General features: G+C 44.1%; 3 protein-coding genes across 4 annotated transcripts in view; all 3 read right to left on the reverse strand.

Annotated features, from left to right (window-relative positions):
* ADAM19 (ADAM metallopeptidase domain 19) overlaps positions 1-14896 on the reverse strand; it is a 32839-nt gene extending 17943 nt beyond the window's left edge. The window contains exons 1-5 of the mRNA XM_069868863.1: positions 14778-14896; positions 14227-14300; positions 11176-11246; positions 1830-1908; positions 317-393 (exon numbers count right to left, since the gene is read on the reverse strand). Coding sequence (XP_069724964.1) covers positions 317-393; positions 1830-1908; positions 11176-11246; positions 14227-14300; positions 14778-14838 — 362 coding nt within the window. The 5' untranslated portion in view covers positions 14839-14896. The remainder of the gene's footprint in view (positions 1-316; positions 394-1829; positions 1909-11175; positions 11247-14226; positions 14301-14777) is intronic.
* Positions 1-27939, reverse strand: part of MED7 (mediator complex subunit 7) — a 158903-nt gene that overhangs the window by 130309 nt on the left and 655 nt on the right. The window lies entirely within an intron of this gene.
* Positions 19733-27741, reverse strand: SOX30 (SRY-box transcription factor 30). Of its 2 annotated transcripts, XM_069868878.1 has the most exons (6): positions 27724-27741; positions 27288-27498; positions 26251-26490; positions 24800-24982; positions 23003-23495; positions 19733-21013 (listed from the first exon to the last, which is right to left on the reverse strand). In XM_069868878.1, the coding sequence occupies exons 2-6, from the start codon at positions 27436-27438 to the stop codon at positions 20644-20646; spliced, it is 1437 nt and encodes a 478-aa protein (XP_069724979.1). In that variant the 5' UTR covers positions 27439-27498; positions 27724-27741; the 3' UTR covers positions 19733-20643. The 2 variants fall into 2 exon arrangements, with proteins under 2 accessions (XP_069724979.1, XP_069724978.1); XM_069868877.1 differs by lacking the exon at positions 27724-27741 and having other exon boundaries at positions 27288-27577.

Here is a 27939-nt window from a genome sequence, read left to right on the forward strand (position 1 = left end):
CTGAAACATGGCAAGTCCTGTCTCTGTGGCAGATACAGCCCTGAGTTGCTAACATGAGAGTCTTTTGCTCCAGTGAACTCCTGAGTTAAACTTACTCGTTGTACGAGTCCATGTTGCTGGCAGAACATGGAAGGGGGTCTAGGAGCTGGCTCCTTTCTACGCCCAGGACTCTTGGCCAGGTAGCACTGGAGAACAGGTCTACCTGCCCGGAATGAACTACAGCAACCTGGCTGCCGGGGGAGCAGAGCTCGTGAGGCAGCATGCTGAGGAGCTGAGCACCTTCATTCCTGCAGCTCCGGGATCACCGGGCACTTACCGCAGCCCTCTGCACGTGCTGAGTGTGACGCTGGAGTGCTCCCAGCCCCTCACAACCCCGTGGTAAAAGCAGTGGTCCTGGAAAAGAGAGGGGAGCAGGGTTGGCAATGCAACTTCAGGATGGACACATAGAATCATAGAATCACCAGGTTGGAAGAGACCCACCAGATCATCGAGTCCAACCATTTCTAAACCCAACCTAAGGTCCAACCTAAACACTAAACCATGCCCCTCAGCACCTCGTCCACCCGTCCCTTAAACACCTCCAGGGAAGGTGACTCAACTACCTCCCTGGGAAGCCTGTTCCAGTGTCCAACGACCCTTTCTGTGAATTTTTTTTCCCAATGTTCAGCCTAAACCTCCCCTGGCAGAGCTTGAGGCCATTCCCTCTCGTCCTGTCCCCTGTCACTTGGGAGAAGAGGCCAGCACCCTCCTCTCTACAACCTCCTTTCAGGTAGTTGTAGAGAGCAATGAGGTCTCCCCTCAGCCTCCTCTTCTCCAGGCTATACAGCCCCAGCTCTCTCAGCCATTCCTCATGCTATATTTAGGCACCCGACTCCCATGTGAGTGCTGCCAATACTCCAGTAATTATTATCTTTCCACTGCATTTGGCAGTTGACTGTTACAACGAGATCTCTGAGCCTGTATCGAAATCTGACCTTTCAGCTGCCATGTGCAAGTGCATCAAGTGGTTCGTTGTTGCCAGCAAAAATTAAGAGCTTTGAATCCCCAAGGAAGTAACTCAGATGGCTGCAGCATTAAGGCAGACTCAAAGCTTTCTGCCTGCAACAGGAGCTGCTTATCGATGGCAGCTGGCCCCGGGTCAGGCCCCAGAGGATGTGCCTTCAGCCCCAAAGAGGGTGATGCCACAGACAGTGGGACAGTCCCCATGCGGGGGCTCCCAACAAGACAAAGGCTGCCTCTAGCAGGGACAAGGAGGCTTTGGGGCAGAAACGCCAACACATTCATCTCATTGCTTCCCTTCACCATGAAGCACTATCAGTAAAGATGATCTCATGGGGGTATGATTTTTGCATTGCAACCAAGGCACATCTTTGTGCTACTGCAGCAGAGAGTCAGCCAAGGCCTGAGTGAGATCAGTAATTCATGGGATTTTCACTGAACAGGAGCCAGCTTATATGGGTTTTCCCAAAGGCTGGGAACGTCCCCAGCACGGAGTGCCAGTGGCAAAACTAAAAGCAGGAGGATGAGCAGCAGGAGGAATAAACTGTCCCCCAGCACCCAGAGAGAGGCAAACAATACTGGGGGCTGACCTGGGCTCTCATATCACAGCTCAGACAAAACAGTAAGATGTTTTTACCATTGCTAGGGGATAGAGATGCTTTCTTGCTGGAACCTCCCTGGTCAAAAAGTCAGACTGCCCTCCCCTTCAGCTTAAAGCAGACACATGGCTTCAAAGAAAGTCTCTGGAGAGAGAAGGTCACCCACTTCTCCAAGCCCCTTGTGTGGTCTCCTCTGCACACTGCAGGAGGGACAGTGTCCTCTCCACTCACCGTGTGGGTCAGAGAGGTGGTCTGGGGCTGTCCAGTTTGGCTGTAATGAGTTTCAGTGTATCCTGGTGCAAAGAGGTTTCTGGGGACATGGACAAAGGGAAAGAAAAAAAAAAAAGGAAAAAAAAAAAGACAATTAGTCCTTTTTATAGACCTGGATTTCCGTTTCCTAAGCATGTTAGAAAATTGGCTAGATGCAGCTCCTTCTGAAGTCACTGTAAATATTCCTGTTGCTGTGAATCACTGTTGTGGATGTGGGGCAGTTGCTGTTTGCTACCTGCAGTGCAAAATTAATTGCAATGCACAGAGAGGGCAGTCAGGAGACAGGTATTCGGGGGACACCAGCCAAGAGCTAGGTGACCTCAGCACTCCACTCTGGATCAGCACCTTCCACCTGCAAGGTGCTTGCTAACACGTTGTCCCCAGGGAGGCAGCAGCATCTAATGGCTTTCTGGTGGCACAGGAGCCCCAGGCTGTGCTTCCCTGTGCAGAGCATGCTATGATGGCTGAGAGTCAGAAGATGGAATTATAGTTGTCCTTGCCACATCTATCTATCTGCTGCCCTGCCAGGAGCTGAGTACTCGTCACGGAGTGTGCGCACTTCCGAAAGAACAGAGTGAGCCATCTTCCTAAGTGCACTTTCTAGCCATTTATTAAATTAAAATAATAAAAAAGAATCTGTCCCTGCATTTGATCAGGTGCCAAGACTCACTTCCAACAGCTGCAATGAACAGCTAACAATTCAGTTTTTATGTGAGGACTTAGAAAAACCCTGTAAATTCAGCATCATCATCCTCCCTTAACGGGTACAAGTCTCTGAGATGAGTTTCCTCTAGCACTGCAAAATCATGCCCAAGTTACACTGGGATTAGATTCAATACACCAAGCTCAGTGTAGCATGCACAGCAAGCACAGGCCAGTTCAGGACACATCTGGGCACTGGAGTGAGTTTTCAGCTCAAATCCAGACTCCCCGCAGTGCCCCAGTCTGATTGCAATTATAAACCAACCCGCATCTGCATTTCAACTTCTACCCAGAAGGTGATTCACATCTTTGTCCTAGGAAAATGCTGATTCCCCAATTTAAATTTATTTGTGTCATCCTCATATAGATAATATTCTCCCCGTCTTCAGCTCAGGATCAGACCTAAAGTCTATAAAAAGCATTCCTGTACATAAATAGTAAGCATTTTGATACGATTCCAGAGGAAACAGCCTTCCCCTTCTTTTTGAACATCTGCATTTGCTAAACCGTGATGTAAAAAAGTACAGCAAGTCAAAATCTGGGTCAAACCAAGAAGGTCATATCCTGTGTCCATCTCAGCAGCAGTAAAATATAGGTTTAAACAGTTTTTTAAAACAATTGCTTTACTTCCAAAAATTTGGAGGAGGATCAGAGAACATGGCCCATCTATGAAACACACTTCTGCAACAACCGTGCAGTTGTATCACAAGCAAAACCAAAGATTTTCTCCTTCTGTCTTGGTTTTTGGTATGTGGCTGTCAGGTCTAATCTACCTTGAAAGCCTCTGTTTGTGTAAGGGATTGGGTGCTTGTGATATCTATTAAATTGGGCCAGAGCACCAGGAAACACAACCTTTCATGATAGAATTTGAAAGTGCTTCCCCATCTGGCATCCAAAGGCTCAGACACCAAACAAGTACTGATGGCTTAGTGTCAGACAAAACTATGTACCACTGATAACTTCTATGCGACAGCTTTTACTGTTGGGAATACAACAGCTTTTATCTCCACTTTCAACGTTCAGTGAAGCCCAGGAAAGCGCATTTTGTTTCTTTCTGATGTGTTAATTCTCATCACTAGATCCCATCAGTGATCAGAAGGCAAGATTGTTGCATTCAGCTATCTCAAGTCTGTAAACTGAAGATAAGCACAGAAGCACCATCCCACAGAACATAATTCCCTTCATCTCCCTGACAGCAGTAGCTTGCTCAGCATGTGGCTGCAAGAAACAAATGTTTAATCAACAGATTGCATTAACTTGCAGGAAACTGCATTGAGCAATGTGCTCTGGCAGGTATCTGGTCTGTGTCAGAAACTGCCATCTCAACAGCAGACACTAAACCAGTGTGCATCTGCCCAGTACTGCTAAATCCAGAATTAGACACCGGCTCATAGATTTCCAGTAGCTGAGGCTTGCACAGTCTACTTGATTCATTCCCAAACAAACACGCTTTTCTTCCTGCTCTTTTATTCTTGGAAAGCATTCACTATGAATAGCTATTTTATCTCTACTCAAGCATCTATCATAAAACGCCTCAGTACTTCAACTACTACTCAGCCCCGGTGCCAAGCCAGGACACAAGCTGAGCACCAGAGACTGGCATACCATGTTTCAAGGCACAGAATGATGACATGCAACACATAGTGCATGCACATCTCTTCCCACCTGCAAAATCAGGCTCCAGCCCCTTCTGGTGTGGATTAAGGAGCTGAGAGATCAAATTTTTAGGGATATGTATGTAGGTGCTAAGGCAAAAGCATGTATCATCAAGCTGAATGGTGCCATGTTAGAACTTTCAAGCCTCTCTCCACCAGTTGAATCCTACCCTACATTGTAGTCTCCCTCTGAATAGTCAAGCTTCTAATCCTCCGGAGCTGAAACAGTCCCCTTTTTAATGCCAGAGAGCCTTGGGGAGCCTTGGGGCTTTTGCAGCACTGCTGAGAAGGGCTAACACAGTGCATTGTGTGGTGTGCGGTGGGGAGGACAGTGAGGAAAGAGGAAAAACAACAGGACATCTTGCAACACCCTTGGGGTGCTATCTCACTTCAGAGCCTGTGAAAAACTCATTCCCAGCCCAGTTTACTTCCTCAGCTAGCATCAAGCTTTCCACGAAATGGTAAATAAAAAGAACAAAAGCTTTACTTCCATCTCAGAGTGCACCAAAGCTATCAGCTAGTCTTATCCCTCTTCTGTATGTGTACCAGTTGTTGGATAAAGAGGTGATATTAGTTAGACACGTACCCTAGACCCTTAGCAGTAGCCTTTACCTGCCATCATTTCAAGACAGCATCACTGCGAGGCTGAATGGCTGACTCCAGGGGAGCTCAGCCCTGCAAAATGCTGACAGACCTTATTCACTGCTTCCAGGGGAGCTCACCTCCTTTTTGGAGAAGGACAGCCTGGAAAATCAACACTATTTCAATCTTCATTCTTTGTTAAATTTTATGTCTCTGTGACTACCTCTCCAGCAGTTTGAGATGAAGCCGCACAAGTTTGGATGCAAAACAACATCATTTAAAGGCTTCTGAGACCCAGTCAGACAGCTGGCAGATTGCTAGCACACATCATCTTCCTAAAAGGCAGCATGGAGTCCCTCATCAGAGGAGTTATCAGCATGAAGAATTGATGAAGTCAGAGAAAAAGCTGATTTTGGATGGAAGCATTCTCCTTTGCTAAACCTCGATCACAGCTGCAGCTATGTGGGGCTGGTTGAGGCCAAGGTAAGCCACACAAGAACACTCAAGATGTTCTAGAGAAGCCCTCAAACCTTTCCAGCAGTGACCAGCTTTTGGCAAGATCAGCCATTCCCTCAAGATCTAGCCCAGAGTTCAGCTCAGGGTGGAATAGCCAGCTCTTGGCAGGATTTGATCCCCAGAAAGCCTTGGGAGCCGTGTTAAATACAGGAAAGGAAGCCAAACAAAGGAAGAGTGGCTCAGTGCCATAATGTACAGATGGCTTGAGACTGTTTCTGCTGATGGCCGACGTGGAGTGATCTTGATCCCACTCCAGCCTGTCAATGATATCATTGTTTGAAACAAAACCCTCCTCCCCATGCTGACTGCGCGGCTGCCTGGAAAGGCCCCGCTGTGCAGAGCAGACATTATAGTACAGCTCAGCTCTGTTTTGCTGTACTGAGACACCATGCCAGGGAGGTCACATAAAGCACATGAGCTGATGCTGTTCAACAGCAGAGGCAGGGATGGGGCAAACACCAGCATTCTTAGCACCCCACGGCACTTGGGGACAGGGCAAAGGCACGACCCCCAGCTCATCCAGCCGCTGCACAGCACACCCAAACCAGCAGAAAGCAGGCTGGGACCTTTCTTGCATGACCATGTTCATTTGAGGGAGTGCACATTTCCCAAATGCTCTGGAGAACCTCACCCCTATTTTTCTCATAAACGGGAACAGTTCTCTCATGCCTGTGAAACATGGCTTGTTGAAATAAGTCTCAGAAGGGCTCAAAACTCTTCATCCCAAGGGAACATACTCAGCTCCACTAGATAGAAATCACCCATAGGCACTGGAAGGGCCCCAGTGGCATGCTAGTGCTTTTGCTAATTGGAACAAGAAGGGTTTTTTTATATATATAATTTGGTCCCTTGAGCAACTTTGTTTGGATTCATTTTACAGAGGGGCCTAGACTGCATAAACAGCTGCCAGTTTAAAAACACCCATGAGTATCTAAGAGAGACACTTTTTTATTTCCTCCCAAAACCCAAAGTTTAAACGGTCCATGAAGCTCTCATGAGAAACATGAACTCTAAATTTTTCAGTCCTATAACCAAGAAAAGAGAAGCCTGCAGTCTCTTGCCTCTCTTCCCCTGTCCCTTTCCACAAATCACAATAAATCTGTCCAGTCGGGCTGCCAGCATCTGGGGGTGGAGGGAATAGACTCTCACAAGAAAATTTAAACATCAGATTTCCATCTGCAATTTGTGGTCCCCACTCCATTGCCTCTCCACAGGATCCAAATAGGATAAGAAGGGGAATTTGACCCCTGACCTCCCAGGGACTTCTATGTTCCCTAAAGTCAGAATTTATTATCAAAACCTGAGGTGACCCCCATCTTGAACACCACCAACACATAATCTATGACAACATGAGCAGTCAGGCCTGCTTTCCATATCCCCCCTAGTGGGAAATCAGAGATTTCACCTCTCTGGAATCCCCCAGTCAAAAACTGGCACTTCATTAAATCCCCAAAATCCAAACACTTTTTTCTTGGCGAGTCTCATCCAGACGAAGCCTGGAGTTCTTAAGCTCCATTCCTCAAGAGCCTTTGCTGATATATCTGAGAAGATATTTATTGTGTGAACAGCAGCAGTTTAGAAAGAAAAAGTAGTTTCCCAGCTATTAAGGTTGAACTAAATTAGCTGTATATAAAGAATGGAAAAATATCACAGACTAAAGACTTTCCATCCTCTTTTGCCATCTGTATCATCTGTGACAGTCACTGCATAAATCATGTTACAGGACCCAAGCAAAATTTGTCATATATCCTCTTGGCTTACCAATGGGAACCATAAAAAGTTGCCTTGAGAGGAAAAAGGAAATGAAATAAATGGGAACCTGTCTGATAATGAGTCAGGGAGCAAAAGATTTAAAGGGTTCCATTTCCTTACCTCTTCCTCCCTGCCCCACACTGAGAAATCACTGAATATCCCCAGGGAATCGGGAGGCTGAGAAGTAGCTAGGGCTTTCCAGATCCCAATCCTGTTTTCCTGATGACTCCAAGAGACAGCAGAGCAGGATAAACTCAATTTCCCTCCTTTACATAACCTTTATCCCCCTCTGCAGGAAGCCTATTAGACACTGATGATGTGTAGCCATCAGTGGAATAATCTCATATGCCCTTCCTGCTTGGAGGCAGGCAGCAATCTCCCCTCTTCCTCACTCACTGGAAACTAGCAAAAGCAAGAAACAGTGAAATACAAGTGACATACAAATCTCTTGTTGCACCGCTGAGAGTGTCAAACAAGGCTGGAGCGCTTGGCGCCTACCCAGGTGGGGCCAGGAGAGACTGGAAATGATACTGCTCCTTATCAGATCCAGTTGCCTAAAAATACCTATCTGGATCACTCCCAAGGTCAGATCAGATGAGTTTTGGCCTTCCTTTGTGGTATCCTCAGCCAGCTGCCGCACATCTCCACTGGGGCTCTGCCACCAAGCGTTCTTTGCCATCGTGGCTGGAACAGGCAGGTGGCAGGTAAAATACGCAGCCGAAACGCGAAGCCAAAACACAGCAATGCCCCAGGCTAACCACAGAATTCACCCGCAGGCACGGACACCCCCTGGAGAAGGTGACTTCTCATGGAGAAACCTCAGCTGCCCCTTGCAGCTGAGTGGGCCTTTTGCAAGTCTGCTCTCCCCATGAGACATGCAAAGAGGAAAAGGAGAAGGAGGAAAGACCTGTCTTCTCAGCTGAGTGCAGAGAAAGTATCAACAAATTCTGTGAAGGTTTCTGCTGTGCAAGCATGAGCTCTTCTCTTCACCAGAAACAAAAGGCTCACACCGAGCAATGCTGCCACACACATACAGAGCGTCCAGCATCCCCTCCCTGCTTGGCTCAAAGCTGCTTTTTATTAACAAATGCAAATGCCTTTAAAAAGTTACTTTTTATCCACGGTTTGCAACTCAGCTTCTTCCGTTCCTAATCCCCAGCCAAATTTAAAGCTGCTTTATAGGCATCTCTCCATATATTTATTGTTTGTGCAGCTTTGAGCATTCCAATCCTGCAGCTGCAGATCATGGTTTTGAGTCATCTGAAACAAGCCTGAGTCGTTTAGGGATTATACTTTTGTGATTATTCAGAAACATCAAGTGTTGTGAATTGTACTTGGAACTACAGTGTGGTTCCACCTTCTTATCAAATGCCTGAACAGGAAGTAATGCAATATTACATAACGCAATAATTGTATTCGTAGATATATGAAGCCCAAACTCAGATGTGTGCTGAGCTTATTACAAAATACAGAGTTGTACACAGTTCTGAAGAAACATATGCAATAATTTTTGTGCTGTACCTCTATGGATGAACACACTGTCCTTTTCATACGGGATGTGAAATTACAGGCTGAGCATCAAATTTTCTTCCACATATTGTGAACAGCATGTTTCTTCCAAAGCTAGAGCATCCCTACTGAAGCTGCACGGATTATGACATCCCTCCTCGTTGAACACGAGATAGTATTCTCGTCAGCCTTATCTCTCCATAATGAGAGTGGTGAATATGTAATAAGGCTGCCTAATCCACATTTCACTAGCTGGGCACATCTCCTTTCTAGATTTGGGAACCATAGGGTAATTCATATCCCAGCCAGACCCTGCTGGTGCCAATCGTTTCCTTTGAGCAAGAGGAAGCTGGGATATGGTTATGAGGACAACAGGAGCCAGCTGGGTGCATTCACACTTTCCTGCTGTCTGGGTGCCCAACAAACCCTTCAGTGAAGTCCCTGATGCTGTAACTACTCAGTAACCTAATTCTCAGCTAGAGCCTCAGGCTCCCCCATAAGATGAGCAATAGCAGTGGGGAGCTCTTGGGTGCTGGGGATAAACCCCAGGCTGGGAAGCAGGAACCTGAGGACTTGGGCTTGACTACCTCGCTGCAAACTTAGACAAGAAGCAGCAGTTTTCACCTACTTAGAAGTGCTCTACAGATGCTGATAATTACAGCATCCACAGGTCTCCCAGGCACTTGATGTTTGTTTGCTTCATTATTTCTCTTTTGAGTGTCTCTACACTACTTCTCCACTTTCACAAGTCTCTGGGAAGTGGTGGCTCTCCAGAGCCTCTTGTTTAATCGAGTTCAGACTTGTATTTTGGGATCCTGCCATCACCTTTCTTGAGCAAGGAGTTGAGAGCTGGCAAGACTCTCACGTGAGGAACTGCCATTTATAAACTACTTGCATTATTCCACAGAAAATAAAAATAAAATACTCCAAACCACTTGCTACATTTCATCAGTCCTAGTAAGGAGATTCATCCTGCATTGAAAGTGTGCACTCATGCTTAAGCTCGTGTGTATACAATCTTAATGAATGAAAATGCATTTCAGGAAATAAACACAATAGAAACCCTCCCACTATTATAATTCTGTTTACTAACACCAGCAGTGAGTTTGGCTGCACTGGAAATAGCACAACACTGCTCCTAGGCACCTGGAGGTTATGTCATCATGTTTGGAGCACAAGTGAACTAAGTCAGCAAGGATCCTTTCTCTTGCCAACTTCTACTGTGAGAGAAACAAATTCACCTTTGCATAACAACTGCAGAATATGCAAGCCCTGGGTTGTACCAGGAAGGAGACCTCCAGCAGCTCTAGCACTTATGCTGCTTCAAGCAGAGACCGGCATTGCTGACCAATATCATCTGCAGCAGCTATTCTTCCTGCATTAGACAGAACTGAGTTAGCAGTGCTTTTGGTGCCTGGTCTCTTCTACTACGTCTCTATTTTCCCAGCTGAGAGATGCCAAAACACACAGAATTTATAGCTGTTTCTGTTTAGCTCTACACAGGTGCATGACTGCTTGAGTCCAGCTCTTGAAGCTCCAAAACTCCCAGTAGTTTATGTGGCCTGTTACAGAAAACACCTTGAAGGATGCACTCTTTTCATCAGCCATCAGATTTCACTCTTTATTGCAGATAATGCTAAGAAAAATCTGGTTTTCCTCCAAAATGCCCTGAATATAATTTAGGTTTATGGACATCCTTCAAAACTAACATCTTCTGACACTTCACTATTTCAGGAGGAAAGCTGAGCCCCCAAACTCTGTGTTCATACAATACATTTAAAATATAACCAGGGTCATTATTCAAAATTTATTATTCCTACTTGTTCTAGTACATAAACACCTGGTTGTGCTTCCATAGATAAATCTTCATACTTGTTTAAAAATAAATAAAGGCTGGAGTGCAGGTGGACTGCTTAGCAAAGTCAAGCTTCTTGCAGCTCGATTTCCAGCTGCTGTTCCACCACTGGAAACTAACGCACTCACTGGATAGAAAGCCTCTGGAACAACCTAATCTCCTGCAGCTTCAGCTGAATTCAACAGACATAATGCCCTATGATATCACCCAGGATTGCTGTATCGGGCCTGAGACGAGGCTGCATATTCAGTTAATGCAAAAATATTTTTTCAATCTACTTTAACATGAAGGGCACTAATGGAATTGAAACTGCCAGAGAGTTCCTCCTAGGAAACGGAGCAGGACCTCTCCAGATCACAGCAGATGAAATCCTCATTACAGTCACGCTGACTGAAAAGCATTGAGCCATTTGGTAAATAGTGCACTTCACATCAGCAACGTTTTCTAGTTAACGTAGTAAGAATTATGATGCAAAAATAGGTTTACATGGTGAGGGCCAGGTCACCGTCTGCTTTTCGCTGACAATGCTCTATTAGAGTTAGCGCTGCTTGGCTGATTTACATCAGTGGGGACTCAGACCTGGAATAACCTTGAAATCCAGAAAAGGACTTCCTCATCCTGTCTTTATCAAATCCCTGTTGAAGTCAGCGGATGTTTTCCTGTTGACTTCACTGTAAACCTTATTAATTATTTTAGTGAGACCGCAAGCCAGAATGCAAGGCACAAGCACACTTACCCATTTTTCTCCAATTCCAAGATGAGCTCCTGGCCTTCTGCCTTTACCTTAACTTCAGCTCTGAATGGATGCTGTGTGCAAAAGAAACAATGCCTGTTACTTGTACATCATCATAATAATGAACACATCCAGAAACACCATTTGTTACCCTGATCCTAAACTGCTACTTACTTTCCACCACAGGGGAAGGCTTTAACCTTCAGAGCTAAGGAAGAGAAGAGAGAGAGTGTGGTGGCTCCCAGCTCCAGGCATGCTGCTGCATTCCCACCGTGCAGCCGTGCTAATACAGAGCTAGGAAGCACAGGCACACTGATGGGATGCTGTACCTGAGGTAGTGACCCTGCTGTCTTGGGGGGAAGGATGGGATTAGCCATGGAACCAAGTCCTGGTGCTGGAGCTCTTGGAGGTGCAGCTGGCTGGAAGGGGTGCATTGCACCTTCTTCCCGTGTACACCATGCTCAGGACCACGTGCTGGACATCACAACTTGCCCCAGAGATTTCCAAGTCAAATATATGAGCTAGTTAACCAAAACTCCCAGCAGAAAATGGCATTTTTAAGAGCCTATTTTAGGACAAGAGGAATCATGCCTCAAAGATTTTCATAAAACTCCTTTACTCCCAGAAAATGTCAGTAAGATGCACACAGCTGGGTCCCTTAGACATCTTTAGGCTCTAGCTGTTGTCCAGACAGTATTTCGCAGTATATACTCCTGGATTAGTTCCAGGCTGCCAAGGGACTGGATACCATAACAGCTACTTTCTAGAGTGTTCAAGCACACGGGCACAACCCTGTTTTGTGATGTGCCTATGGCTCTAAATGAGGACACAGGATAGCAGGCTCCTCAAGACCTACTTGCGTTAGCAGAAAGGACACCAGTTTCTTAGTGCAATGCCAAATGCATACGCTAAACCCAACATTTAAAAAAAAAAAAATCATCAAGAAGCCAAACAAGGGCATCTGGAGGTGTTCAGTTTTACCTCCCTCAAAGCAGGACCACACTCACTAAGGTCAGCTGGGGATTTCTGGGTCCGAGAGCTTTCTCATAAAGGAAATGTATTAATAAACTCCCCAGAAAAGAAACAGCCCCTTTGATAAGGACAGACTTCTCTATTTAGCTGAAAGAAACCAAAACCAAAAAAAAATAATCATCGAAACTGGTGAGATGATCACTTGCATTATTTCCTGTGATGGAGGGGATTTTTCAGAACACGTCAACTGAAAAAGTAAAAAACGAAGGCTGACTGAATAGGATGCTCTGTTGAAAGATCTGTCATCCCAGAGACATGCCACTAATGCCACTTCATCAATTCCAAGCCCAGTTACAAACTTCTCCTTTCATCAGCTCCCTGCCGAGGCTATCGCACCAGGCCCACAGAGATGATGCAAAACAAGTTAGTATATTTAATATATACAACAATGGCCAGTTCCAAGGGGCTTAGTTAGTTTACTGAACCACAGGTGCTCAGTAGTCTGGGGGTAAGTCTGTTTTTTCGCTAATATGTAAGCAATGGAGGTTCCTTTGCCCATAATTGGAGGGGGTGAGGGTTTCTTTACAAAGGTTGTGCAAACATCATTGTTACTAAGAACGCTTTCCCTTTGCCTTCGATAATCCTACTGCTTCAGAGTCCATCAATTGCTGTGTAACTGAGAGATCCCAGCTGTATGTAAGCTCTGCTAATGCTGGTTTCAGAGCCAAGAGGAACTTGCCTGAAACAAACTAAGTACAACCCTTGAGACCCAGTAAATTTGTATAAGGCGAAATGCTGTCCAGATGTATTCATATCACTAATAAAGAGAACTGAAACTTCCAAGCAGCATCACAAAAACATTTTTAAGAGAAAGAAGATCTCATTAGACCTCATTGCTCTCTATAACTACCTGAAAGGAGGTTGTAGAGAGGAGGGTGCTGGCCTCTTCTCCCAAGTGACAGGGGACAGGACGAGAGGGAATGGCCTCAAGCTCTGCCAGGGGAGGTTTAGGCTGGACATTAGGAAAAAATTCTTCACAGAAAGGGTCATTGGGCACTGGAACAGGCTGCCCAGGGAGGGGGTTGATTCACCTTCCCTGGAGGTGTTTAAGGCACGGGTGGACAAGGTGCTAAGGGGCATGGTTTAGTGTTTGATAGGAATGGTTGGACTCGATGATCCGGTGGGTCTCTTCCAACCTGGTTATTCTATGATTCTAAGATCATAAGGGATTCATTTTCACTTTTTTTCCTCGTATGACAAGTTTTAGAAAGTTTCATCATATGGAAAGGACATAAGGCCCCAAACACCCCCACCTGGGGAGATGCCATGATTGTTCTCTAGCATAATGCTGTGGTTTCCCTTTTCCTGGATCACAACATAACACCATGTGGATTTCCCTCTTGCATTTGATGTTGCAACTGATAACTTCTTGATTGTGGCAACGCAAACACTGGGAAGCTGAACTGCGGTTTGCGGTTGATGTGTAAGTCTAGCACCCCAGCAGTTCTCAGAATGCCTGCAGACTACTGACACACCACTTCGTCCACCCATGTAAGTGAAGCAGGGCTGAGATCTATATTGATAGCTATGGTGTCTGAGGCACAGTTAGACACACCTGAGCTGCTGCTTTGCTTTTCTTAGTGCTGCACCTCACAGGTGAGATTCATCTCCTTTTAAAGCAGACGCCTCTATTCGGTTGCTCCCTAAATTCCACTGATTGCATTGCCCCACTCCTCTTTTACAAGCATATAGATAGGTAGGCTTGACCTATAATTTATAGCGTGGCAGAGGGTAAATGATTACAAGTCTTTGCACTGAGTGACTGCAAGTGGCCAGGAGCCATCTGATGCTCAGTGCCAGAGCTGTGCCAGCCAGCCCAGCCTTTCTGGGGGTGTGGAAGAGCTGCAGCAGCTCCCCGTGCTGCAGATGGGCTTTATAACTCATCCCTGCCGCTTGTCATAGAGCTCAGTTTACGCAAGAACCCCAAAACGCGCATCACGAGATCCTGTGGCAACCGCAGCATCATCCCTCCCGCTGCAAAGGTTTGAAAAGAAAACAAATACAGCGCTGGGAGCGACCTACCTGGAGATCGCCGGGGCTCCGCGGGGCTGCCCAGCGCGGAGTCACCACCTCGGGCTGCCGCTCGGCTGCTGCAGCTGCGGAGACAGGACCGCTCAGCACCCTGCCCCAGCCGAGCCCCGGGAGATAAAGGGCTCGGAACCGGAGCGGGAAGGGACAGCTTTGCGCTGGCTGTAGGGGAAGCAGGAGGATCCCCCCACCAAACCGTGCATCCCTCCCTCCTTCCATCCACCCGTGCATCCCTCCCTCCTTCCATCCACCCGTGCATCCCTCCCTCCTTCCATCCACCCGTGCATCCCTCCCTCCTTCCATCCACCCGTGCATCCCTCCCTCCTTCCATCCACCCGTGCATCCCTCCCTCCTTCCATCCACCCGTGCATCCCTCCCTCCCTCCCTCCACCCGTGCATCCCTCCCTCCCTCCATCCACCCGTGCATCCCTCCCTCCCTCCATCCACCCGTGCATCCCTCTCTCCCTCCATCCAGCCGTGCATCCCTTCCCTCCCTCCCTCCCTCCACGCCTGCATCCCCGGGGTCTCACGCAGCCCGCACTCACGGGGCAGCGGCCGCAGCAGCAGCGAGAGGGCGATGCCGCAGAGCAGCCCCCGGCCCCGCATGGCTCCAGGCAGCAGAAAGCCTCTCGCCGCCGCCGCTCCGCTATATAAAACCCGCCCGGCGCCGCTTTCTCCTCCCACCAACCTCTTCTCTCTCCACCCCACCCCGGGCAGCACCTCGGGGATGCAGCCCCAGTGCAAGAGCTGCTCAGCCTCGGGGCAAGGGGAAGCCTAAGCGCCGATGTGGGGCTCTCTCCCTGCAAAACTGCCTTCCCGCATCCCCCAGCATCCCCCTGCCAGCTCGGAAATCCATTGTGCCTTAAAAGGTAGCGAAGAGAGGGGACTTGACGGAGGGCAGCAGCTAAATCGTTGTCAGGAGGCTCCTGTAGGAGCGCCAAAAGCTTTAGTTTATTTATTTCTTTATTTTGTTTATAAGTGATTTGATCAGACCCTTTGTGGTTGAGCCCATGTTTCCAGAGTCTTCCTAAATCCCTCTGTTCCTGGGAAATGCATTGTCCTTGGATGGCTGAAGGGATATAGGCTGAGATTTATTGTGCCCATGAAAAAGGGTGAAAAGATATTCACTGCCTCTTTCCCCTTAAGGGAGATGGAGGGAACGAGGCTGGGGAAGGACTTGGGAGCATCCACAGCTCATACTCCCTGTGCTGCCATTCAGGGATATCCACTCATTTATTCGAGGCTCCCAAAGGACCATGTCTTCACATCCTTCCAGACTAACCCACGGGTTGCAGTAAATGTGTCATCTCTGCTAGTCCTCTGCCCTTCAGGGAGACCCAGAGGACCGCCAGATGTGCTGCTTCGCTGCTGGGTTACCCACTGCAGCCCAGAGGCACACCAGCAGAGAAGAGCACAAGCTAGTGGGGCCATACCGAGGCTTCTAGATGCAAACACCTGAGCTCCATGGTGCCACAGACGCTCCTTGCACATGCTGAGCAACTACCTTCCTTTACGCCAGATTAGTTCTGCTGTAATTCCCAGCCAGCTCAACTGCAGCCACTCTAGCAAGGCTGCAAGGCAGGACTGACAATCATTTTTATGGGGTCAGCTCAGAGTGGCAGGAAAAGGCATTACCACTTAGCCACACTCCTCAGACAGCCATTGATCCACATCATCCATACAGCCCTTTCCATTCATCTCTGTACTTAAAAGTGCCTGTTTAGGTGAACCACCAGGAAACAAACTTAAGAAATGCGAAGAATTTGCACCTGGCTACGTTTCAGACTGTATCAGTAAATCAGACCAATAGGAAATTAATACTCCATTTAGAATAAAGGAGGTTGGCTAGATAATAGTAATGCTATTGAAACCATTGAGCTCTCTTTTACTGAAAGTCTTTGCTGACTCCTGCTACTGTGCCCAAAGGAAATGTGACTGTTACAGATGTCATCTCAGTTTATGACTCTCATATATGTTTCCTCTCCCTGCCAGCACTCTGCACACTGAACCTTTGTGATCTTGTGAAGGTCAGTTTATTCTTGACAGAATAAAGAAGAAAGCCAGAATATCTCGGGGACACCTAGAGAAAATCATCAGGGTGAGCAAGCTGTAAATTACATTTTTGCTGACCCGCAGAGAGGTCACAAATTTTCGTCACACAACTAAATCACATTATTTCCCAGAGGAGAAATCCAGCAACCAGATTTCAGCTCCTTTCTAATCATTTGGAGTATCCTGAATGGAAATATTAATTTTTTTTTTTTGGTGAACTTTCTTATTTATTTACAGCTGCCTGTAATTTAGCAGAAAACAATGGCACTATTGTTGGTGCTTTTATTGTAAATATGTAAAAATGCAAGCCAAATTTAGACATAAATTTAGCTATTCTGCTTTCATCTCTGCGTAAAATTTCTGTCTACTCAAAGGAAAAAAAGACTTTGATGAGGAACGTGTATATTTGCACTGAAAGACTGTCACAAATCTTCCCACTACAACAAATCTTCACAGGGACTGCTCCATATATTTCTCTAAAAGATCAGCTAGAAAAAAGCATACAAGGAATAAAACAATCCTTATTTTAAGATTGTTAAAATACTTAGGCCAATAATTATCTGCTTGTGATTTTTGTCAGCATTCAAATATCATAAAAATGAAATATGTGCAATATTTGCATTTGTTATATAGTGAACTTTTTATATTTGGGTCTTGGTAATATGAGAATCGATCTTAATTTATAATCACCAGAAACTCCCTCTATAAAAATATAACCATGGACTGTGCAGTTGTTATATATAGTTTAAGTTATATATATATATATATATATAAGACTTACATTGCTGAGACATTGTTGCATGAAAAGATTCAGGATATTCTAGCCTTATTAACAGTGCTCAGATGCCATAGCGCTGCCTGCCTCTGGCACAGGGTGAGTCAGATCCTGCCTGTACCCATCTCTTCAAAAACATCTTACTGAAGTCAGTGAGACATTCTCCTGATTCAGAAAACAAAGTCAGGATTTCAGTTATCTAGGAATTACACAGACTCAGACTCATTTCCTTCAGGATCCTAACTGCCTGATTAAAAGTATCAGCTGGGAATTTGGAAGTCTGGGCTCTGTTTCCTTATCTATTGCATCCTCTGTGATCAAGGCTTGGATTTACCTATTAGCAGCAGCCTCCATGTAGCACCCAGAGCAAGGGTCAGTGCATGTGATTCTTCAGTAGGTTTGAAAATTAGGTGGTTTTGTTTCCCCAGGGCAAAGCTGATGGTAATACTTTTGCACTGGGGTTTTTGCACTTACCTGATAGTTCGCAAGATGGTATAACATTGTTGTTATTAAGCTGACTAAAGTGAAATACCAAATCATCCTTTTTCCCAAACATTTTCACCTTCAGATCACTTGAAATGATCAAAGGGATGAGGCTGTGAATCTGTGACAGGAACCGGTATTTTAACAGCAAAATTCATTATTCTGATCCTTAACAGTTGAGAACAGCTTCGGCTGACTCAGAATCTTCTGTTTAGCTTTGGTTTTCCACCACCCATGTAGGACAGCGGGAATGCTTGGAAGAGCCATAGAGCAGCTGTCCTGCCAAAGAGGAAGAAGGGCTGTAAGATGATCAGGTACCAGAGATGGGCTCGTCCCAACATGCTGTTCATGAAATAATATCAAAGCACTCTACGCTTTTTTTAAAGGGTGGGACAATGCTGCTATTTTGCTTCTTTCCTATAGGCAAGAGAACTTAATGGTAGAAGGCCACATATGTAGACACACTGAGTCTTTTTAACTGTATTTGTACATGAAAAGCACTGTACTCCTCTCCACGCTGCCTGTAAACGTGCCCAGCAGAATAGTGATTATAGTTTATCCTTGTAAGGGAAGGGGAACAGATATGATGGCATAAGGGCTTTTAATAACATCCAATCCATAAAATCATCCAGTAACTTTGGAGAAGGAACTCACCGTTGCACAAGTATAGCCACAGGCACACCGGGAAGCACTGCTGAATGCCTTGAGACATTTACAGCAGCAGTAGGAAAATGAACTCTGTTTTGAAAATCTGTATTTGGTTTGTTTTTCAAGTTTAGAAGCGTGCAAGGGGATTTTTGCTTTAGATTAAGGTAAAGAGGAGATAAAGAAAAAAGAATAATCTCATAAGAGAGTAACCTGCGTCGCCCTCTCATGTTTCAAGTACCCTCTGCCCTGCCATGAAGCAGGCCCGCAGGAGGGCACATGGTGGCCATGGGACTGGCACTATCTACAACCCATTTCACACATTGCAAGAGGAGAAACAACAGCACAGAGAGCTGGCACTTCAGGAATCTGCATTTAGGAGATAAGTTTGAAGGTGGGCTGAAAATGACCTAGAAAGGGGAGTTAAAAACCTCTTCTATGACGAGAAAATTCCCCTGTGTGAGGCTGCCAGAGCATTCTAAAGAGTGATTCAGAGGAAGCCAGGTTTGGTTCGGGCATTCCTATAATTTTCATTCCTATTGCAGAGAGTACACAACCTTCTTCAAGAGAGCTCAGCTGAGGGCTGGATCTAGTGCTGCAGACCTGCAGACACAGATCCCATCTGAACAATTTGGGACTTCAGCTCTAGCTGGAAGGGAAGGAGGCATCAGCCTTACATTTTATTTCACATTGATATATTCAGGATGTGTTAATCTTCAGTCTTCTCTTCTTCTGGGCTTTGTGGTATTAAGCAGAGCAGTTTTCCACTGAGGGGTTAACACTGCTTTCCTAAACGAACAGCAAAGGTCCTGTCAGCAGACAGATGCTGTGCAGCAAATGCTGAATCCCTCAATCTACGTAAACTCACTCAGAGCTACCAGCACCAGGTTCACAACAAGTACAGGTGACAAGCGAGCAGCTTTGGGGCACCTCCCTTCAAACAGTGCTGGAGAATCCTTTACAGAGGAAGTAAATCTGTAATATCCACAGCAAGCAACCATTCTAGATTCTGATGCACTATGATATGTCTTATATCCTACTCCATAGTGCATAAAAAGAAAAATGGGAGAAGAGGGGCATTAGATCTAGAGAATAATCCCACAAACAGCTGTTTTACACCCCAAAACATACTTGTGTAGGAATTAGTACATTTGCCCATATGCATTCCTGTAGGCCAGATCAGCTTTCAGTGAGAAGATAATTTAGGAACTAACAGGAATTTTCTACTATTTATAAAACTTTCCTCTTAAGGATTCATCTGCATCACAGATTAAGCTCTTCCCATATTTCTATGGTAGCTGGATTTACGTCATTATTAACACACACACACACAAACACACACGTACATTAGTACTAGTAGCCCAACTGTCTGAGAAGGGGTCTTCAACTTGTTACTCCAGGTATGTGCAGCTTAGCTGCATGGTAAGTCTGTGAGTTACACAACTTAGGATTTCCCTGTCCCCATGCCGTTCAATACCCATGGCTTAAAATGAAGCACTAGGAATATGTTGTTCAGCTGAATTTATTCAAATACAACAACAGCAAAATAACAGGATGCCCAGAGCAAAATGACCCTCTATTCCACAAAATGGGGGAGACAAAAAAGTTAGTAACATAAACTACAAATTTTGGCCAAAAAATTTTGTATTTCATTACTCTTTGAGTTCAGGACAGAACCGTTTCTAATAAAAGCCTTTGATGTTCTTCAGAGAGAATTTGGTATTCTCTGGAAAATTCTTTACAGTACTAACTATGCTCAGGGGTCAGGTCACAGCCCACCAATGTGAATCACAGGACCAGATCCCATCCATTTTCCTCCCTCTGGGTGCTACCATGCCTCACCATAACTACCGGACAATCCCATTCTTATTAATGGAAGTGGTTGCAGACAAATATTACTGAAACTGATGTAAATTTTCAGTGTGTTGTACAGCAGTTGTACCACAAATACAGACTACAGTTAAAGATTATCCAAATTAAACTTAAAACTGTCTCACCAAAGGGAAAATATAAAGCACTGCAGAATCATTCTTGACTTTACTCTCCAGGCCTTATAGAAGTTTACTGTAGCAAGAATTACCCTACGGTCATAAATCAGAATTATTAAAACTCCTAAAGTAATACTTATAAAACTATGTCAAATACCATAAAAATGTCTACTTTGACATTAAAAGGATGTGCTTAAACACACCTCTCCTCAAGAAAGCACATTACCACATGCCTGCAGCTGGATGCCCCCACAAGGAAGGTGAAACTCCAGGGGGTTTTGACCTCCTGAGATCTGCATGCGATGTCTCAAAATATAAAGAGATCATCATACTTTTCAAAATGACCTATAAACTCACTCAAGCTACATGGGTTTTCCATTGAACGTACTGACTGAAAAGATAGTATTGAAAAAAACGTTTTTTTTCTCATTCTATGCTATTTCTCTGGATTAAAATTTGTTTTAAAAACTACAATCCTTGCAACACCTTCAATTCTTCTTCCTTGTCACTGTCAGTTACGTTGATTATGTGGACACTGGAGGGAGCAGGTGGGGTGTCTAACAATATCTCCTCCAGTGCTTTAACTTCCAGCTGTGGTAAGGGGCTTACAGATGGCTCCTCATGGCTGCTGCTGTAACAGGGCATTACAAGGCTCTCATAGTTGTGGTGTTCTTCACATGTACTTTCTTCTGGGTGTTCCTTGAACACATAGCTTCCATCTGAAGCGGAAAATATCACTTCCTGTCTTTGGTACCTGTCTTCATAAAAGCCAAGGCGTTCAGATGCTAAGCCGGAGAAATTCCCATAGCCAATTGGAGGTTGGCTGAATGGGCATATGCTGCAATGAAAGAGACAGAAAGTTGGCTTTCAGAAATGCAGATTGCCCGGACTTCCATTTAGCAAAGAAAACCAGAATGACACTAATGTTCTACGCTAGTCAGCTTACGCTGTTGAAATATTCAAAACACACATACTTTAAACACATGCCTAACTGAAATACTGGGGCCATAAGAAGAAGCATGCCCAGGTCCATATATGTGCATATGCACGTCTTCATACCAGATACAATCATAATGTTGCTTTGAAAATAAACACAAACCACATTGTATTTATCAATGAAATACTATCTTGGATAAACCAGCATCTCATAAGCCTGCAGTATGTTAACTGACGTACTCCAAATAGTAATACAAAGCATCAAAAGTCAGTTTGTATTATTCCTGTATGCCAAAATTTGTGACACAGCTGGGGTAAAAAACCCTGATTTATTCTTTTGAGTAAATTCTTGCAACTTTTCTATTGTTTTCAAACAGGAAGACTGACAGAGAATCTTTGTGCCTAATATGTAGTTGTCAATATTACTATTTAAAGAATGTATAGTGATGAATTTTTAAAATGTGATCACATAGTAGACTGCAGGAAGTTACTATGCCAAATACACCTGCATTGCTCCAGTGTCAAAAGGCTGAATGTTTATTCTGATACAGAAAAACACACCTATTGTAATTAACAGTGTTACAGAAATTCACTACATTGTTAAGAAAACAATGAATATGAAGTAATAGAGCTTTACAGTGTCAACATTTTAAAGACATTGATACAATGTCTACTGAGGTTTCAAGAAGACTATTTATCTTTCCAATCTAATATTTACATTTTTTGTGCCTAAATCTGCATACACACATTTGCACTGTCAGTGCTCTCAGAAATTATGATTGTTGTATGCAAGACATGAGTTTATAGGAATGTGAACTTATAAATCATTGTATTAGAAAGAACCTGGCATTAGCAAAGCTGTCAGCCTTCAGGATTCCATTGTGTGAACTCAGAACAGTCTTATAGTACAAGTACACTCCTCTCCCTCAGAGGCCTCAAAAAACTGTCTGATTTCAGAGACCAAGGGATAAAGCAAAGTTAATCTTTGACAATTTTGGGAATATGGGTCCTGTGTTTTTTTTTAAAGGACCTCAAAATCAGAAGTACCTTGTATTGCACTTAGCAACGCATAAAGTTCTTTAAGGTTGATGTGCCATCATCAGCCCTAATTTATCACCAGGTAGTCTTTTTGCCAAAGGAACATATTGGTTATTGCTCTTAGTAGAAGAGTATAAACAGGCAGAATTTAAGTCTAAGAGTCATAATAATTTGCTATTTTTGATTCTGCACAGTCATGACAGAAAAATGATAGCCTACAACAACTAAGCATCAGTAGGCCATCAGACTTCTTGCGTCTGAGCAGCACACCTGCTGCTGGAAGGGCATTGGTGCTTCATATGCATGCTTATTTTAGGAAATACTCATGGGACATTACATGTGTTAGCTTGTAAATTCTTTGATTAGGTGTTCTCTAATTGGCTGACCAGAGATTGAGAAGGAAAAACTATGAATTACTTCTTAAATAAGAATTCTGAAGATATTTTCCACCAGGCTGGATTTCAGAAATATTGGTAGTTATGACAGCTGCAATCACAGTACCCAGGAGATATCTCACACATTGCTGTAATTCTATCCAATTGTTTTCAAATACACTATCTCCACCTAATGCTTTTCTGTAGAAATCAACTGCACTTAGATGCATAAAGTGGAGAGAAGATCCTCCTATGTACTGTGGGCTTGGGAGTGCCAATTACTGCAATAGTACTACAGAGCCTTCAATAACTGGACACATATTACGAGCAGCCTAGGCCAGCAGGTCCCACCACACAGGAACAATAGGAAGGAAAACAGCACCTTTCCTTGTGAATGCTCCATCTTCTTCCTGTAAGTCAAAAGATCCTGCTTTTAAGCATTTGGTTCTTACTGGTATTGAAATGAAGGGTTTAATTACCTTGAGGGGAAAAAGCGAGGTCCAGGTACAAAGTGAGGGCGGTGAAATGAAAATGGAGGAAATACTTGAAACAGATTGAATGGCTGGCAAATGGGAGGAGACTCATAGAGAGGCGCATGAAGAAAAGGGGTAGCTTGGGGAAGAGGTACTCCTCTAGGAAAAATAGAAACCCCTGGGTACACACTTGGGAGCTCACTATTAGAGACAGAAAATATGATATTAGGCGGTGTCACGCTCCTTGGATTTCTGCTGAAGCTCTCAATGATAACTGGTGTAGGATTCATCAGAGAGCAATTGAGCCCAGATGACACGTTAAGAGCTTCTGTGTAAGTAGGCCTAGGAAAGAGCTGGGGTGAAATTACAGGGCACAGGGGCAGGGTTGGAGCTGGAACAGCCACTGATGTGTTGCTTGTACTAGAAGTCTGGAAAAGAGTAACTGGACCAGCATGTTGAATGGTAGAAGTCGGCAGACAGATGGCAGAAGGAGCTTCACCTTTAGGAAACAGAATGGTTATTTATTAGATGGGAACAGTGAAAGAGATTTCATAAACAGCAGTGTAGCAAACCACAGCCAGAGCCAGAACCACCTTCCTCAAAACACCTTCTAGCATTACTTCCCTCACAGTCTTACATCACTTGACTTACATGTGTTCTATATATGGGTCTAGAGCCCACACATTCAAGCTTCCTTCTACAGAAACTCAAGGAAGAAAGAAGAAATTGGCTAGTGAGTGTTGAGACTGTGAGACTGGTGAAGACTATGTCTTGTCCTAATATGGCCACAGAATGGGGTTGGAGCATACATGTAACACCTGAGGCTCAGAAGACCTCCCAAGTCTATTAGCTGAGTTGGAGTGAGCCAAATTCTTGACAGATCTGTGTGATGCCAAAGCAGCAGCGAGGAGCAGAAGCAACAGTTAAGACACCCTACTCCCCACTATGTTTTCTCATTTGTCTCACTGATGAATGAACTCACTAGCCAATTTCACTTCGCAATGTTTTGCAGAACACACACTTGAAGGTACACTTTCAAATCACGTTTCACGTCAACAGAGATGCCTTTATACGGAAAGATTTCAAAACACATTGCGTAAGTATTTTCAAACCCCATCACCTAGTCTAAGAGACTAAATTCTGAGACAACAGGACTTAAACAAACTGTAAAAGCGTAGATGCTTTTACAGTTTGTATTTAAGAATCATTTCAACCTCAACAGGATGTAAATTCTGGAATGAAACATAGTAGCATCTGAGGACAACATAACACTATAAAATATGCTATAGTAAGAAAACAAAATATACCTTATTCAGTGAAATTATAGAAGGATTTGAGAAAGGATCACATCATCAACTCAGAACTTCACCAGAGCAAATCTTAGTGGTCTTTTTTATATCTCTGAATATTACCACAGAGCAGAAACAAGCATTTCATTTTCTTGACTCACTGGAAAGTGAGCAGCCCTCATCAGTATGCTTAAAGACAAAAATTCCATTGCCTGGATCTAAGCTACTTGTTCTTGAAATCTGCTACCTACATAACAAGAAACAGCTGGAGCTTAATAGGAAGCAAGTGTTGAGCAACAGAGACCCAAAAAGACCAAGAGGTAGCAGTAGGAAACCAGGAGCTACAAAGACAATAGCAGGGACCTGTGCACAATGAGGTAGTCAGAAGAATTTAAGAGGCTGAAGAAACAGTGTTGATAAATTGTTTTAACTACACCTACACTACAATATGTATAACTTTTACTACAACAGGTGAAACTGGAATTTTAAAAATCATTCATTACTGAAAACTCACAGACTGGGAGTTGATGTCCAATACTGTTTAAACCGCAGACGACAAAAGAATAAGCAGGTGACTGGAAGGGAAAAATGCCAGCAGGATTTGTAGTGATGATATTCTGAGAAGCACTAGAAAATACAGGAGAGGCAGAGAGTGGAGAATGCTTTCTTTTGCCTAGTCGTGGTTGATAAACCCAACCTGTCAGAGATAAAAAAGATGCAAACAACCAGTTTTTGGGACGGTCTCATTCATTATGTAAACCTAAGATATCTGTACTTTCTGGAGTATCTAAAAAAAAATAAAAATAAAAAAAGAGTCCAAAACCTGTTCCTATAGCCAATGGAAAAACTCCATTTATCTCAGGAAGCTCACAAACAGAGCATTTTATCAGAGGTGGAAATAACATGGACATATTTAGGCATTGTTTTTATGTTACCAAATATGAACTGTTTGTGAGACAATGGAATATACGAGTGGGAGTGACATGGCACAGCTGAGGAACGCATGCTAAGGAGAGCATGACACTGTACCACAAGCTTTCAGTTTGGAAGAAAGCCATGACTGTACTAAAAATGCAGATCCTTCCCTGATCATTTCCTTAACCCCTTAGGTCTCACATGTTAGAAGAAACAATAGAAAATATGACTCACTAGGAATCCTGGACAGATTTTGAAGAAGTACATTTGCCTTTGACTTATAATGTTAACCGAACAGATGTATAAATATGTTATGAATTTGTACTAAGCAGCTCCATTTCTTATACATTCTTAATGCTACTTTAAAGAAGCCTCTGTGTTTGGGTTTGTTTGTCTACCAGGATTAGCCATAATCTTGAACTAGCAGGATTGTGACAACAGAGACACCTGGTATCTCAATAGCTTTGCAAAAGAGTGTTCGAAGTATTTATGCTCTGTTTTATTGTACTGCAGGGTTATGAAGAAATGTATTTGCTAAGGGTACAAATTTTTAACCCTTTTGACAAAAGGCTGAGAAAAAGCATCTTCCACAGCATTATTTGGGAATCCCAAGTCTCTATGTTGAAGAATCCCAGATGATACAATGCTTGTGCTTCCTGTGGCATTTCCCTTTCCTGCTTTCAAGGAATGGATGCATGTATCACCACAGGCCACCTAGGAAACTCTTTCCTGTACAATGACGCAACAGGTCACGTTCACAATAAGCTCAGTATCTGGCCATTAGACTACTAAAGAATTCAGGAGAGCTGTTGTAGCTGTGGTGGTCTAACACCGTAAGAAACATCAGAGGCTATGAGGGATGAAATATCATTTTGGATGCTTTAAAAAATGATTATAATATACTTTCAGGGACTAGAAAGTGGACAGAAGGACTACGTGCTTGAAATTTTTGTTATTTTTTTCTAACTCTATTACTTGCTTTAACAAAAGAGATCTATTTTTCAAAAAATCTTGTTCTTCTAAAGCACTCAGGTAAATAACCACGTTTACCAGGAAATTCCTCGCTGTGCTTTTTTTTGATTCTGTAAGCTTCTTCATAATAGGGCTGCTTCTGCTCTTCAGTCAGCTTGTTCCACTCCCGTCCAAGGTGAACACTGATTTCTGCATTATTGGCCCCCGGGTTAGCTTTTGCTATGGCGGGCCGATGAATCCTAGCCCACACCATAAATGCATTCATTGGACGCTTCACATGCCCGGTTTTGCTTTTGCTAAATGGAGCGTCTGGCATACCTAGGCAACAAAACAAGGAAAGATGATCATCTTCCAGGAAACATATGCAGTACAGGTTACCTTCAACAGTACATCAAGAGGATATATGGCAACAGTAAAAAGGTTAGTTAGAGCTTTGAAACACATGAAGCTCAATGCACATTTGGGGAGTAGTTCCTAGAAAAATAATCGAGGCTAAAGGACTATCCTCTACAAACCATCACTGAACCACTGCATAAGGAATTATTACCCGGCTTTTGTTACATATTATTTATCAAGAAACCCTAAACATACAGGACTGGTAGCACATTGGTTTGGATTTCATTTGGCTAGATTGTTTCCTTAGGATTTTATAAACTTATGAATTTACAAACTAAACATTGCAGTGATATGGTCTATGCTACACAACTTTGTTATCATCACCAGAACTATGTATCCAAAGCCCTAATGATGCAGGGAGCATATCTAATGATGGTACCACAGTTTAGTGCCATGCCTCTGCAATCCCTGACTTCTCAGCTGAGGTTGCTGGTGTTCTTGGTGTTCCTGACCTTAAACTTACAATCACAATTCAGTGCAATTCTGAACACTGTTAAAAGGGGTTTAATGTAGTCAGGAAGCAAGTGGACAAAACTTCATTGACTTTAACAAAGCACTAGAGAAATCTCTGCTCTGATATGTTTACATCTTATGCTTAAGAAGAGCAAACTCCAGTCTATCCTAAGCGATGGTTCTCTTAAAGTGACTTTTCCACTTGTGTTCTCCTATCTGGCAACCTGTTAGCTGTGTCACCCTTGCAAGCTCTCTTAACATAATACCTGAATCAGAGGGCAGTATTGTGAGGGGCACATTTTTAGTTTCAATCTTTACTGACGGCTTCAGTAAAGGCTGCGTTTTAAGCGGCACTGGTTTCACTGGCACATTTGCCAAAGGAATTGGCTCTGGCGGCAGTGGGCCTTGGATCTGCATGCAGTTCTGAGGAGGTACAGGCTGAAACACAACTGGGATCTTCTGATCTTGAGGGAAGACCTCAAACCCCTGTGTGGCAATCTCATGAGGTACAGGCTGAAACACAACTGGGATCTTCTGGTCTTGAGGGAGGACCTCAAACCCCTGTGTGGCAATCTCATGAGGTACAGGCTGAAACACAACTGGGATCTTCTGGTCTTGAGGGAGGACCTCAAACCCCTGTGTGGCAATCTCATGAGGTACAGGCTGAAGCACAACCGGCATCTTCTGATCTTGAGGGAGGACCCCAAACCCTTGCGTGCTGATCTCATGAGGTATGGGCTGAAACACAACTGGGTTCTTCTGATCTTGAGGGAGAATCTCAAACCCTTGCGTGCTGATCTCAGGAGATACGGGCTGAAACACAACTGGGATCTTCTGATCTTCAGGCTGAAACACAACTGGGATCTTCTGATCTTGAGGGAGAATCTCAAACCCTTGTGTGCTGATCTCAGGAGATAC

This window comes from Phaenicophaeus curvirostris, chromosome 15 (genome assembly GCF_032191515.1).
Source record: "Phaenicophaeus curvirostris isolate KB17595 chromosome 15, BPBGC_Pcur_1.0, whole genome shotgun sequence".
Classification (NCBI taxonomy): Eukaryota; Metazoa; Chordata; class Aves; order Cuculiformes; family Cuculidae; genus Phaenicophaeus; species Phaenicophaeus curvirostris.

Coding starts and splice junctions, on each gene's coding strand:
- SOX30 (XM_069868878.1), bottom strand. CDS start 27,438: ATGCAGATCCAAGGCCCACTGCCGCCAGAGCCAATTCCTTTGGCAAAT. Junction 24,983..26,250: donor GCACAGCGAGGAATTTCCTG/GTAAACGTGGTT, acceptor TATCTCTGACAG/GTTGGGTTTATCAACCACGA. Junction 21,014..23,002: donor CCTCGCTTTTTCCCCTCAAG/GTAATTAAACCC, acceptor CTTTCATTGCAG/CATATGCCCATTCAGCCAAC.